Below are 12600 nucleotides of genomic sequence, written 5' to 3' on the forward strand. Positions count from 1 at the left end.
TAATGAGAGAAGACATTACCTTTATGAATGACCTCATGGAGAAGAGGTTGGCTAGCATTGTTGAAAGGCCTGGTGCCAGGCAGCTCTGGGCTATGAAACCAAGCTTAAGCTCAGCAAGACAGATTGCATCATCCCCTTCTTTCCAGTTCCAGCTTGGGATATTTAGCAGATGGGCCTGAAAAACAAGCAAACAAAATACCCCATAGGTGGAGAACCAGAAATACTTCCTCAAATACAGCACAGTATTGAAGGACATATGAAGTGAATTATTTTCTTTGTTATTGTCTTGACTTTTTGTAATGAGGCAGAATTATATGCAAAAACATGTTCCAATCTTACCTACTACAGACATATTCTGGCTGTGAAACTCTGCCAGGCCCACCCTCACACCTGAACGAACCACAGAATGCTATGAAGTTGTTTTTCCTTTTCTATGTTCCTTTTACAGTACTTGGAGCTACTCTGACTGATAAGGCACATACACAGTACACAGGAATCTAATATAACTTAGATTACAACTCATGTGAAGCTTCAAAACCGTTATAGGACATTGCTGTTTAATAAGGTACACATCATCCTCTGTGTTTTCTATTGCATTCCTGCCACCCTGAAGGACAGCACTTGACTTTATGAAAATCCAGACCTTTTCCTGAGACTGCTGTTTAACAAGGATAGAATAAAGAAAACAGCTGATCAAGATACACCACCAGTATTGACACTGGTCAGTTAGACAGTTACTAATACTGTCTGGTTACCGGCATAACTCTATCAGATTCTCTTTTCCATCTTCCTTGTACAATTTTATAGACATAAGGAAACACAGAGGGCTTCATACTTGGTTCCCTTCATAAATGAACATTACAGTTTAGTACTTTGATAACAGCTATTCTTGAAGATGATTTCACTGGAAATACAAATGAAAAAAATGCAGTGAAAGATCTTCCCTTCTGAACCTGTTTAAAGGAGAGAAACACCATGCTTTTATTCTATAAAAAGACAGGCTCCCTCTATTCATGTACAGAAAGAGGACAGCACAAGTAACACCGATTTCTCTTGTTCTAGCCAAAGTTTACAGATATAAGGAATTGTTAGCATTCAAACCTTCTAATTCAAACCAGGATCATCGTGTTTTTCACTGAATGAAGGGCTACCCATTCAAGCTTTTCCTCCAACACTGGGCAATGGTTGATGTTTTTTGAAATAACTAAAGAAGCAGGTCACATATGAGTAGTCTGCCCTCTGAGTTATTTCTCCTAGCCTTGTTAACCAGCAATTATGGACTTTCTCACTTCAGGACTGCATGAATTGACTTCACTGTGTTTAAAGACAACAGCTTTACCATAAAAAATTTTGCCAAATTCCTTTCTGAATTGGATTTATAATTCTGATCTCAATAATATTTTTAGCAACAACTTCCACAACTTAATTATATTTTATATGAAAAACCAAGTAATTGTATTTATTTGGTACCTGCTACATGGCAATTTCAGGTCTACATTGTCATGTTGCAAGAAGCTAAAAATTGCCAACAGTTATTATCTTAATGGAGTTTTATTGTGATTTTTTAAGTACCCACAAAAAATTACTTCAGATTACTTCTCTAGATGCCACCAATTCATCTTGGGTAGCTCGAATGTAATAAGCTGAGCAAAACTTATAGAAGCTGAGATTCATCTGGAATCAGCAGCAACGGTGGACAGTGTAGATTTGAGAATTACAGCCTAGACAGTTAATTAATGTCCGGATTTTTAAAAGGTACTTACATTTATAAATAAAAGTGAATTAACTTGTAAGTGGATTACATAACAAGGCTTATTACAGTGGGTTTTTTTTTTTTTTTTTAATTGTGTATAAGCGAATGCAATGTAGCAAAAAACTCTGGGGACAGACACTTGGTCTTAAGCTTACCTTATTGTGATACTGCAACATCTGAGTGATAATTCTTATCTTCGGATGATAATTCTTTATTGAAATTACTCTAAAAATAAAAAAAGAAACAACAAAAATAACTTTAGTTAGTAAGATATTTGGATAGTGTATTCCAATACCTCTATTTTACTGTATTTTTAAGTCCCACAATTAAAACTGTACCCTCTTATTCACCTGGCTGTTAAGCACACTGATTTAAGTGAGACTTTCACAATATTTACTCCTAGACAAATTCAGTTAATAACCATTGGCTAATGCTACAGAACATCAAACTTCAGGATTTATTCAGTTGAATGTTTGCTGTTATGGAATTTGCAGAATACAAGACTTGATTTAGCAATTCATTTATTTATAGTTACTAGACATTCATCATCATCAAAGAACTTAAATAATAATTTTGTTTGTCATAAATCCACATGCAAATTATATGAATTTTTATGGGCTATTCCAAAGCTCAATATTGAAACAGATATCTGAACACTGAATTTATAGAATATGGGGCTACTTTCATAATCTACAGCTTGACTGCTTGCATTCGTCATTATTTAATGAAACTAAGATATACTCAACTGTGTACCTATTAAAAGCAGCTGTAAAGAAAAATGAGGACCTAGCGAATTGATAATGTGTTATGAAGAAAGGAATATGCATTTTTTAAATTAAAAAATAATTAACAAAAATGAAAAACTGAAACGGGTCAAAATCAGTTCTGTATACAGAAACTAAAGATATACAAAGAAGATAAAACCAATCAAAACACAAAATAATCTTAATTATTACGAAATCATCAGTCTCATAAGACGTGGAATGCCATAACTGTTTACACTGGTGTTTTGTAGGAATTATCTTGCAAACTGCTCGTCTGGTTTCTGCTTCGAAGTATATAAAAGCTAGAGCATAAAACAGATGAGAAAAGTTGTATGCATGTTTTTAATTGATATTTTCCTTTGGAAGAGAAAAAGTCTTCCTTCTAATTTTTCATTTCTTGCTAAATTAGTCAATTAAACATTCAATTTTAATTAAATTAATTTAAATGTGAGAAAACACAAGAGAATTCCACTCTCAAAATTACACTTTTGCATTTTATGACATTAAATATATTATATCTATTAAGAATGCATTAATCTGAAACTAGAGTATTTTTAATGCATTTATACAATTAATGTCACAATAAAGTTTCTTGCATTGCAATTCAACGTCATATTTGGAAAATTAAATTAGGCATATTTAAGGCCTATATCTTCCACAGACAGCCACATCTCCTGTGCACTGTGAACTTTTACCAGAGGAGCAATTTTATTTTTATTTTTCTTATTTCTCCCCTTCTTTCAATTCACAGCATGCCAACTTCTAACAGGCCAGTAAATTGGTTTATAACACTGGCCACTTCTATATTAGAGATTTTTTAACAGTTAATTGACATTTTAATTCTAAAAAGGAGAAACCAGTACCATTAAAGCTAAGGGTTTAACACAAGAAATGGAATGGCTTACGTATGCTGTAACTAACTGCTGTCTATTGACAGACTCTTTTATTTCCTTCCTTCAAAGAATATAAGGAGGAAAGCAGGACAGGATCTGGTGGCTCCAAATCTGTAAGTGGCTTGTCAATCAAAATAAGAATACTTGATCCTCAGTGTAAAAAAGCAGGCTGAAGCTAGGATACCACTGTATATTTGCCACCATGAAGCGTACACCTGTTCCCCAAGCTGCACAATTACTTGTAAGAGCAGATATATCATGGAGCAATGAGGTATCACTTGATTCATTCTGTCCCATTATTAACAGCAGCCCATGCAGCACATGGCATATTTGTGCAAGAACATAAACACATTCCCGTTTCCCTCATTTCTATTGGGACTGCATTCAGCTATGAATACTCAAACCCTAGATCCTGCAAAATGACTAACAGTACCAAGTCAGCTCATCAGAGTTAAGAACCAAAAACCGATTAAAAACTAATGAGTTTACCTCATAATATTGGAGGCATCTTCAGCATCTGGGTCAGCGCAGTATTTATTGGCAAGGATTAGGCACGCATCTGCTGACTCTATCTGAGACACCAAAGAAAAGGCACATATAAATAGCAACATCTCTTTCTAGCTCTTCCTTCATCATAAAGAACTAGGGAATTCAACACCGCCATCACAATTGTGAATGTTAGTTCTTAATACTGCTGATTAAAAAGGTTACAATGTGAGTTAATGTGAGTGATTATAACAGCTCTCATATACACATCGTAATTTCTTGAAACTTGTTTATGATGTTCAGACCAGGTCAACAGTTCAATTATTAACAGACATATCTTTTGTTACCAGACACTGAAATTTAGACCCCTAAATCCATAGGAAGTTCCTGTTACATCAGTACAGTGCTCCCACAAGTCCTGCAGCTTTGGGAATTTCAGTATCTTCCCATTGAAGACAGGAAGAGGTGGCTGAACTGATGATTTAGAATCTGAGCACCAGTTTTAGAAAGCGTGAGGAAGAGAACCGATCTGTTCACAGGACCTCTATATCCTCACAAACCTTAGCTCTATTTAACACAAAGCAGATGACAAAAGTATTTTTCAGTGTATACAACTAAATACCAACACAAAAAAGGGTGGAATACAGAACACAAAATACCAACACACACATTGGTAATTATGGTAAAACACTAACTATGACATTTATTGCTATAATTCAAACATTTTGTTCTGATGAAATGAAACAGTGTGTGTTGGATTACAAAAGGTTAAGCAATTTCTGCAGCCAAAACAGAAAAAAGACATGATTTGTACTTCAGAAAGTGTTAACACTGAACTAAAATATGCTTGGCTTAAGTAACCAGTTTACATTCTGTGGGGATTGGGGGGGGGGGGTTGTGGCAGGGAGGAACCCTTAAAATTTAATGCTGCATCTGAGAGCTTACTTTTTCTTTTTTTTTTTAAGTTTCATGCTTTTCTTTAAGAGTACACAATAATTTACCATAAAGAATTACAGAGAATAAAACTATCTCATTTAGCTACCAAAAATTTTAAATTGTTTTTGTTGGGGGTTTAGGGATTTTTTGGTTTTTTTTTTTTTTTTGCTTTGCTTTAGTTTGGTTGGGTTTTGGGGTTGTTTTTTTTTTTGTTTGTTTGTTGGTTTTGTTTGGGTTTTTTTTCCTCCCAGGATTCTAGACAATACAAAAGGGGTTTTCTATTTATTTTCTAATCATTCTGATGAAGGTAAGACAAAAAAATTTAAGCTCTATTATATCAAATATTAATGTAATAGACTCTTGAACTAAACCCAATTAAAAATTCAGAAAGAATTCAATGAAGCGGCAGACAATGTACAGTGATACTGTAGCTTTGAAGAGCTTAGGATATAGGGAAAACAAAATTTATAAGGATACATGTTATAATTTATTAAGTAAGCTAATAGAAATGGAAAAAGAGTCTTCTGGTGTTACATTAAGAGGAAGTTTAACGGAGTTTTTTTCCAAATAATGCAGTGAGTACTTCTTAAAAAGTCAATTAGCAGGAGAACAGAACAACAGAGCTGTTACCTTCACTCTTGCCAGGTCATGGGGATTAAGGACTGAACCCTGATAAAATTCCACCTGAGTGAAGTGTCGTTTAAAAAGAGCTTCCAGCTCAAGGTTAGGGGAGATACTGCATTGGGAAGATGAAAAAAACAAAAGAGCAAGTGAGAAGTCAGTTTCCATATTTCCTTATATAAATTTCCTTAATTTATAAATCAACCTCTTAATTTATTTTAGGTATTCAGACTTCTGCTGATGCTTCTCCTGTGCTGTGAAACAGCGTGCAATACTCAAAAGACACACTATAACTGCTTTTATTTCCTTACTTCTGTCTGCAGAGCTTCTGGCCCACGTCATTGTGCTACTCTGCATGTTCATCATGTGTCAGTTTCTCACAGACATGGATTCAGAAGAACTGGTGCAAACATCGGAAAACATCCCCACACACCACTCACTCTCCACAGAAATTCTCTAATAAGACACTCATCCTCTTCATGTCCCCATCATTCTCAAAACAGCTAATTACATCAAACGAGAGTCCAGTGCAAAATCCCTGAAAGCTGGAAAATGAACAGTATAGGGATTCTGTGGGCTACATGAGCTACAAACAAAACAAATATAATTATGCTATGACTTTCTGTCTTATTGCATTTTGCCATGAACAAAAAGATTTTAACAGATCATGATCTATTACCCAGTGTGGCACCAATCATGTAAATACCCCTTCTTATGCCACACATTAAATCGGAAGGAATTTGTTAGATACTTAATAAATGCATGAGATCTTTGTCATGCCAGATTCTAAATTTAGTAAGAAAATAAAACAAATAAATAAAGCAAATATTTGTCTGTGAAGGCACAGAGAAAGCAGGCACAAGCAAGCTGCCAGGTGCTAAACTGTCTTCATGTTAATATGCAGTTTCCTGATTCCTACTGCCATGCATTTTCACTGCATAAATCTGGATCTCTGCTTTCCTCTCAGTTCTTGTTACTGCTTCGAGAGGGGAAAGAAGCAAAAAATGTTGTTCCTTGAGGATATCCCTAGCTCAACTTGAAAGAACTAGATAAAAAAATTGTGCAAGTGCTGCTGATTCTTAGTTTTTCAGCTTCCTTTGTTGAATTACCCAAAAATGATTCTTGAACTTTTTAATAATTTTCTTTGACAAGAAGTGGAGAACTTGCTGCCTAATGGAAAAATATTACTCGTTTATAGCTTTCAACACTTCCAACCAGATGCTATTCCAGAGTAGAAAAGACCTTTCATACCGTCTCTCTAACACATGGCTATTTCTAGAAGCTTCTCCCAGAGGCACACCTATTTGATGTTGTATTTCATGTAATGCAGAGCATACAAAAACCAGCAATCACCTTACAAAACCTTTCAAAATTGCACATCAGAAAAATGCAAAAGACCATGTGTGTATAGCTATGCATATAAGGGTAAAAGAGCAATACCAATTATCAGCATGAAAACAATTCTGACCATCACTGTATCTGTAACGTTATTTACATTAAAGCTAAACATGCACCTACATTTTTCATTTCATAAATATTCTGCTATATGAAATGAGCATTTTTTTCCTAGGGAAATCAAAGGTGAGAACATGTTTCCAGATAGCGTAAGTTCACAGGACATAGAGTATTTTTCACTAATCTTACAGATTTTAACGATTTTGGTAGTTTCACTAGAAATATTTCCCACTAAAGAAATTCCCACATATATTTATTAGTATTTCCCCATTTTTTATTTCATAATACCATTCCCACTTCAAGTACATGTTTAGATATCTACCTCACAGTTGACATGACTGAGTCTGAAGTCTGCTTGAAACACCTCTATTTAGCAATGGGTTATTAAAAAAAAAAAAAAAAGGCAGAAAACAACACTTTTTGTCAAAATACATTAATAACAAAAGTAACTGCAAGCATTAAGTTTACGGTAAGTTAGAGCTTGAAAGAGCCTCTCTCTTCAAAAAAAAGAAAAAAACGATTTGGTTTAATTTACTGAGTTTTAGAAACGGATGATAAGACTAATCTGTAAAGTTTACTTACTTATGCAGAAAGACGATTTCTACGTTGACATCATCCCTATCCTTGTGCAGGAAGTCCTTCAGGAAGTTGGACACGCTTTCAAGTGTTATGTGACCACAGACAACTATGTGCCTGTTGCAGAAAAATCAGAGTTAATCTTGCAAAGAAGGTAAAACAAGCAAGCAAGAAAGCAGAGAAGGCAATTATAATTTATGTGCCAAACCAGAGTATTAGTCTCTTCTTGATGTTTCTCTAGATCCTATTCCATAATTCAGAGGAGGAAAACATCAGTTCCAAAAAAAATCATTTTGCCATTGCAAATACACATACACTCTCACCTGCAAAGACTACTATTAAACCATTTGCCCAAGTTGTATTATACATTTAACAATAAGTGGCATCATTTATATATATGTTTACACATTGTATTAAACAGTCTCTTTCAAAATCATATTCTTCTATTTTACACATCTTTCCCCACATCTTCACCTCCCCTAATGAATTTTACTGTTTAAATTTTTGGTTTATGACATATGAGAGATCAAATCTCCCTAAAATGATTTGATATTTTGCCATGGTTGAAAGCAGACATATATGCCAAGGAAGGCAGTACAAGGCTTGCCAATTATAGGCCATAAGCAACAAAAAAGAAATATTTTTCCTACCATAACTTATACAAGGAGAGTACTTCACTATAAGAAAAAAATATTTATTGTATCACTACAACAAATTGCTTAGAAAATCAAAGTTTTGAGAGATTGAGATATCACAAAGGTTTCTACTGCTCCACTGTTCTACTACTAGGTGTATCTGACCCTACAAGGTAGAAGCACTATATATAACTACATACACATTCTTGAATTCTACATCAACATAAAAGGACATGGAACTGTTGGAGCAAGTCCAGAGGAGGGCCACAAGGATTATCGGGGGACTGAAGCACCTCCCATATGAAGATAGGCTGAGAAAGTTGGGGCTGCTCAGCCTGGAGAAGAGAAGGCTGCATGGAGATCTCACAGCAGCTTTCCACTATCTGAAGGGGCCCCATAAAGATGCTGGGGAGGGACTCTTCATTAGGGACTGTAGTGATAGGACAAGGGGTAATGGGTTAAAACTTAAACAGGAGAAGTTTAGATTGGATATAAGGAGGAAATCCTTTCCTGTTAGGGTGGTGAGGCACTGGAATGGGTTGCCCAGGGAAGCTGTGAATACTCCATCCCTGGCAGTGTTCAAGGCCAGGTTGGATGAAGCCTTGGGTGAGATGGTTTAGTGTGAGGTGTCCCTGCCCATGGCAGGGGGGTTGGAACTAGATGATCTTAAGGTCCTTTCCAACCCTAACTATTCTATGATTCTATGATCTTAGATTTGGAGAGGCCGAAGATAAGGCCTACAAAATTACACTCTTCTTGACTTAAGGGATCCTTGCACCTTTATTATTGTAAAGCAAAGCCAAAAAACCTGCAATTAGAGTATCTTACACTGTCTCACAATTTCCTTCACAGAATAAATTCAACCCCAGCTTCCATTAATGTCATGTGTTTAAGAAGGATGGTGATTTTGATATGCCTGTTGCTAACAGTTCCAATCACCACTTTGCTCACAGAAGCTAGGAAAAGAGACAAAGTGGTATAGATATAATTCCTAAGAACTAATAAAAAGTCAACTTAATTAGTCATACAAATTACTTCATATACAGTCATTTAAAGTACAAAAATGCTACAAACACACAATTTCAGAATTTCACAAAATTGTTTTAAACTTGAACAGCCAAGTGCAAAAGAAAGTAATTCCAAGGGCAAAAGCAGAGCATTGATGTCTCACTTACTTCATAATTTTTCTGTAGAAAGCTTGGTAACACAGAAAACTCATTGGGTGAAAACAACAAATAATATGTGGCAGCAATAATTACTTATGTAATGGGCTATAATAGGGGACTGTTCTTGCTTGATAATTTGATCCTTAATGAAATGTGTGTGAAAAGTGCATAGAATTCATTGGAGAAGGGATAATTATGTAGAATAAAGAATAAATCAGTAATATGCATCATGCAGTGTAAAATATCACCATTGCAAACTGTTACTTTTGCAGTGGTTCAGATTATGACTAGAAAAGGAAAACACTATAAACTATTATACCAGTCCAGCACATGTTATGAAATTAGTCTATTATTATCACTTTTATAAATACTGTAACCCAGGGTTTTAAAACTTTATTTAGTAATATGATAAACTCAAACACTCCTTTTGCATGAGTTCTTAGCCACATCACCAGGACTTAAATGAAATTTCAGATATAGCAGCAGTCAAGAACTTTAATGGTTTCATTCTTTTTAACAGGCAAGGTTATATGAGACTCTGATCATGCTGGTTTGTATTTAACATGGGACTTAATACTATGAACTTTTATTGCTAAACTGGCTAGCCAGAGAGTCTGCTTTGCCTTCAGTAGGATTTTTCTCAATTTTAACCAAAGCTTTTGGCGCAGTAAGTGTACAGAGGATAGAGTCCTGGGACTACAAACATGTTTTCTAAAATGACTGATTTTAAACTACGGGTATTATTTTAAAATGTTTCCATCTAACAAATCAAACTTTTGATTTGCGTAGTTGATGCATTATTTTTAATAACAAATAATTTGTTCTTGCAGGCAATTCTTTTGTACAGAACCTGTGCTGTTAGCTTTAGTGGGGTCTCTTCCTGAATGCACTTGTACTGCACTTCATACTTTGTGCAGAAAATGTACTTTCCAGGGATACTTCATTTCACATGGGTTCTTTTCTGTCATGAATCGGAGTTCACATTTTAAAAATATGGGTAAGCTGAAGAGGAAAACTACAAGCCAGACAGAGCGTGCAACCCAAATTACCCTATTGCAGAAGAAATTCTCACAGGATCATAAGATAATTCTTGTTGGAAAAAACCTCCAGAAGTTATTTATTCCAAAAGCCCCCACTAAAATCAGGTACATTTGATACAACTATTCAATCCTGTTATGATTCTTATTCAGTAGGGTTTCACAGCAATCTGCTCTAGTGAAAATATAACACTTGGCTGTCAAATACTTCTGCAAAGCATTCGAAACTGTCCCACATGACATCCTTGTCTCTAAATTGGAGAGACATCAATTTGATGAATGGATGGACCACTTGGTGGATAAAGAACTGGTTGGATGGCTGCACGCAGAGAGTTGTGGTCAATGGCTCAATGTCCGGCAGGAGACCAGTAACAAGTGGTGTCCTCAGGGATCAGTGTTGCTACCGGTCTTAACATCTTCATCGCTGACATGGACAGTGGGATTGAGTGCACCCTCGGCAAGTTTGCTGATGACACCAAGCTGTGTGGTTCGGTTGATACGCTGGAGGGAAGGAATGTGTGCACTTGCAGCCCAGAAAGCCAACGGTATTCTGGGCTGCATCAAAAGGAGCGTGACCAGCAGGTTGAAGGAGGTGATCCTGCCCCTCTACTCTGCTCTCGTGAGACCTCACTTGGAGTATTGTGTGCAGTTCTGCTGTCTTCAACATAAAAAGGACATGGAACTGTTGGAACAAGTCCAGAGGAGGGCCACGAGGATGATCAGGGGACTGGAGCATATGTCTCATATATGAAGATAGGCTGAGAAAGTTGGGGCTGCTCAGCCTGGAGAAGAGATGTCTGCATGGAGATCTCACAGCAGCCTTCCAGTACCTGAAGGGGGCCTATAGGGATGCTGGGGAGGGACTCTTCATTAGGGACTGTAGTGACAGGACAATGGGCAAAGGGTTAAAACTTAAACAGGGGAAGTTTAGACTGGATATAAGGAGGAAATTCTTTCCTGTTAGGGTGGTGAGGCACTGGAATGGGTTGCCCAGGGAAGTTGTAAATGCTCCATCCCTGGCAGTGTTCAAGGCCAGGTTGGATGAAGCCTTGGATGAGATGGTTTAGTGTGAGGTGTCCCAGCCCATGGCAGGGGGGTTGGAACTAGATGATCTTAAGGTCCTCTCCAACCCTAACTACTCTATGATTCTAAATACTCTTGGCATTTCAGCACCAGAACTTACTCTTTTGGAAGTGTCAGAAGGCATCTGAACCATGGTTTCATTTTAGTGTTCTGTTTTGGGACTGTACATATTCTATTCTTCTCTTTGCTGTTCTTATAAAGTACAAAAGCATCCTGAGCACTGACTGCAATAAAACCACCTGGTTTTCAAACAACGCTTTCTGATCAGATACTTACATTAATTTTGGGTTGAAAACTCCCACCAAAAAAAAAATAAATATTCTCCATTTAACACAAATTATACTTTTGCTTAGAAGTAGAAGAAATTGAAAACAGATTTCCTACTTGCCCAGAGAGAGTTATTAGGTACATTATTTAAGAAAACTTGGAGAGCTTATACTGTTCCAATCTGTCCTGTATATGATTTGAAGATTTATTACTTCCTCTGTTTGTTCCAATAACCATCCCTCCACCATGTACCACTCATCTTTTTTCCATGCACCAAAAGTTTAAATAAAGCCAACATACTTTATATCTTTTGCTAGATATTTTCTAGAGTTGGTTTGTAGGAAAATATTCTATAATTTTGGGTCAACAGTAATGTTTAACCCCTGCATTAAACTTTCGTTTATGAAAAACCTCAAAAGCAGCACAATATTGAGCTAAATTATTATGAGTTATTTTTTTCCCTTTAAAAACAAAATTAAGAAATTCCCTTACAATACTGAAAATCACAATCCAAGAATTTTGATATTATTGTTGATAGGTATTCGGGAGGACTAAGTTTTCTGTTAAGTAATACTTGTCATTGGTAACATGTATAAGAGGTGAAACTGGTTCAATATACTAATGAGAAAACGTGTTTGTGATACTGCAAAAAGAATCTTTACAGAGAATAAAAAGCTTATCAGGAGCCATATGCTTTCAATCAATAAAGCCAGACTAATCCATTCTCTCCCATGCATACTTATCATTCTCAATATTAATTACAGTGACCAAGTATGAAAAATTATTACAGTTCTACACAGTTGATTTCAATTGTGATTCTATGCAGTCGAATTTTTCTACAGTACATTTTTTCACTTAAGTACTGACATAATGACACATTTGCTAAAAACACACTAGCTTCTTTTAAAGTAAACAAAAATGGTGATAA

The 12600-nt window shown here is 35.9% G+C and overlaps 1 protein-coding gene across 1 annotated transcript in view; it reads right to left on the minus strand.

Annotated features, from left to right (window-relative positions):
- LOC133207387 (calcium-activated potassium channel subunit alpha-1a) overlaps positions 1–12600 on the minus strand; it is a 258220-nt gene that overhangs the window by 137425 nt on the left and 108195 nt on the right. The window contains exons 9-13 of the mRNA XM_061344253.1: positions 7491–7601; positions 5463–5568; positions 3900–3982; positions 1909–1978; positions 20–175 (exon numbers count right to left, since the gene is read on the minus strand). Of these exons, the coding sequence (XP_061200237.1) occupies positions 20–175; positions 1909–1978; positions 3900–3982; positions 5463–5568; positions 7491–7601 (526 nt within the window). The remainder of the gene's footprint in view (positions 1–19; positions 176–1908; positions 1979–3899; positions 3983–5462; positions 5569–7490; positions 7602–12600) is intronic.

This window comes from Neopsephotus bourkii, unplaced genomic scaffold (genome assembly GCF_033783945.1).
Source record: "Neopsephotus bourkii isolate Nb327-2 ecotype Australia unplaced genomic scaffold, CSIRO-AGI_Nbou_v1 NB_196, whole genome shotgun sequence".
Taxonomy (NCBI): domain Eukaryota; kingdom Metazoa; phylum Chordata; class Aves; order Psittaciformes; family Psittacidae; genus Neopsephotus; species Neopsephotus bourkii.